Here is a 2,395-nt window from a genome sequence, read left to right on the forward strand (position 1 = left end):
GTAGCAACGGCTGGTTCGAGCGTGCCTCCGCGATTCCGTCTTCACGGTCGCCAGCTGTTCGGTGAGTTGGTCCACCCTGGTCTGAAGTTCCTCCACTGATGAACCATCCCCGTTCTCCGGCGACCGCAACGTGGCCAGTGGTTCCTCGGGCAGCTCCCGGACCAGACGCACCAGCTCCTACACACTCATCTGGCCAGTTGCTCGTGCCAACCGCAACTGGGCACCAAGCGCGGGTTGCACACCTTCGACGAACTGATCCGACAGCAACTGGTGTCGCGACACTCGGTCCAGCGTCGGCAAAGCGCGATCCAACAACTGCTGCAGGCCGGCGAAGAACACGGTCGGGTCAGATCCGGGTGCCATCCCGGCCGTCTTGAACCGCCTCATAGCCTCCTGGCGGTCAGCCGGCGTATCGAACTCCGCCCCAAGGACTTCCTTCGCGGCGGCCCAGTACATCTTCCGAGGGCCTCGTCTGGCCGCATCCAGGGCCGCCTTCGCCCGGCCCTTGAGGAGGGTCATCAGCGCTTCCAACTTACCCCAGTCGGTCTCCAGCCCGGCAGCCTCCGCCACCTCCTCAAAGTCCTCCAGGAAGGTCCGAACATCCCCATCCTCAAAGGGTTGCGGCCACGGGATCTTCATCCTTATCCTGGCGACGGCACCAAATGAAAGGAAGAAGGCCTTCGTTGCTGAGTTGTTTATTCGGAAATGCCAACTGACCGGTTGCAGACCATTGAACAGGGGAGCAAAACTCTAATCTGCATCTTAGTTACAATAACTGGACACAGATCTTCTCCCGAACGAGTCTTCCTAGAGATTCGATGCCTCCACCCATTCGTTGGGCAAATCCAAGCAAATGTTCCACAGTGGTCCCACGAATTCCGCAACAGAATTCCATTTTTCAGTCAACCCAAAGTGAAATTCTACGAACAACACGCGATATGAGGCGGTGTGGGGGTAAAGTCGTACTGTAAAGGAGTATAAAAGTGGAAAATGGGTATCCTCCTGGCGACCAAAGTTTCCATGCAGTGCTGCTTTGGTGCCGTACTGACTTCCTTCGACAAATGATGGGTTAAAAACGTCTGACGTGAATACCTTCTCCTTCGACAGGCTAATGGTTTCCCGAGATCGCGGGCGCACTATTGAACATGGTCGAAATATCCTTAAAGCAAAAGAGTCCTGTGCTGCTGATCTGTGCACTCAGTACCTCTGCACGCTTGGGATAAACAAGGATAAACAAGATTAAACATTCAGCCAGTAACTCCAAGCAGGGTCTTCTAAGAAAACTATGACGACTGCTGAGTAGGAATCCAAGGGCTGGGCTCCATCTTATTCCACTCCAGCGTGGGCCTGATTCTTGAACCAAGGCCCAATGAACCCCCGTCCTCCGCCTGCGTAATCGGAAAGAATTCTCCGCACAGCGCAGAAACAGTGGTCAGTCACTTTATTTTATCAGCTCCAATTACCGCCCGTGGCAATCCAACTCGGCACGTCGACCCACCCAAAAATATAAGGCTTAAACATGCCTTACTGACTTGAAGGAAGCTGTCCAACGCAGCAGCGTTCAATGTCCGCAATCTTTGTTACATTGGTCGACATAACTCCCTTTCTCATCTCCTATCCTCTCTGTAAATCAATGCATGCTCGATCCGACCCGCATACAGGACCTAACTATGGTAATGCAACCGAACAACGTCCAAAACAGCTGTTTACCTGTGGTTTACTTTCCACTTATTAGGTGATCCAGGAGCAGCTCCCTGAGGTCTAAATGGTGCGGGCATTGCATTGACTGCGAAAGCTGAAGAACCTCTGCAATGATTGTTCGCAGTCAGGCTAGTTGGGTTTGTCAGAATCCGCAAACGAGCCTAAACCCGAAATCTGATCGTCATCTGTGACAGTGACGGTGTCAAAGAGAGAGTTTGAGGCTCCTGTAGATGGCTGGGCGCACGGATCCCACTTTTCCAGCGGGCAAGTACAATGTCCAGTTGGGAGGAAATGACAAGCGTGAGAGTCATTTCAGCAGACAACTTGGTGTAGACACTCCCAGAACAGACAATGACTATCGGTTCCTCGGACTGTGCATCGATCACCACCTATTTATCGCAAACATAAACATGATCGCGTTGCCGGCATTCTCTAAACTGCAATCTGTCGAGTAGCCGGATTTACTCCCATCGATAACTAACTTCTACCGATAGTGATATTGCATCCAAGACTGTTGTTCACTTTTGAACACGCGTGGCATCTCGTCTTCCAACAGCCAGGAAGACCATTCACTGCTATGATATTTACTGGCGACTCAGGCCTTCGGTAGCAGTTGCCCAGACAACTTGCGAACGCGAAACAAACCGGTCTGCCAAATGAAGACTGGTCCAAAATACGAAAAGCTACGATTTTA

At 52.1% G+C, this 2,395-nt stretch overlaps 1 protein-coding gene across 1 annotated transcript; it reads left to right on the forward strand.

The window, feature by feature from the left end:
• Nucleotides 1–1,931: 1,931 nt before the first annotated feature.
• Nucleotides 1,932–2,156, forward strand: T265_12046 (hypothetical protein; the record flags this gene model as incomplete). The annotated part of the gene is made up of 1 exon (XM_009178960.1): nt 1,932–2,156. The coding sequence occupies one exon, from the start codon at nt 1,932–1,934 to the stop codon at nt 2,154–2,156; it is 225 nt and encodes a 74-aa protein (XP_009177224.1).
• Between the last annotated feature and the right edge of the window lie 239 nt (nt 2,157–2,395).

The sequence above is a fragment of the Opisthorchis viverrini genome (assembly GCF_000715545.1).
Source record: "Opisthorchis viverrini unplaced genomic scaffold opera_v5_747, whole genome shotgun sequence".
In the NCBI taxonomy this organism is placed as follows: Eukaryota; Metazoa; Platyhelminthes; class Trematoda; order Opisthorchiida; family Opisthorchiidae; genus Opisthorchis; species Opisthorchis viverrini.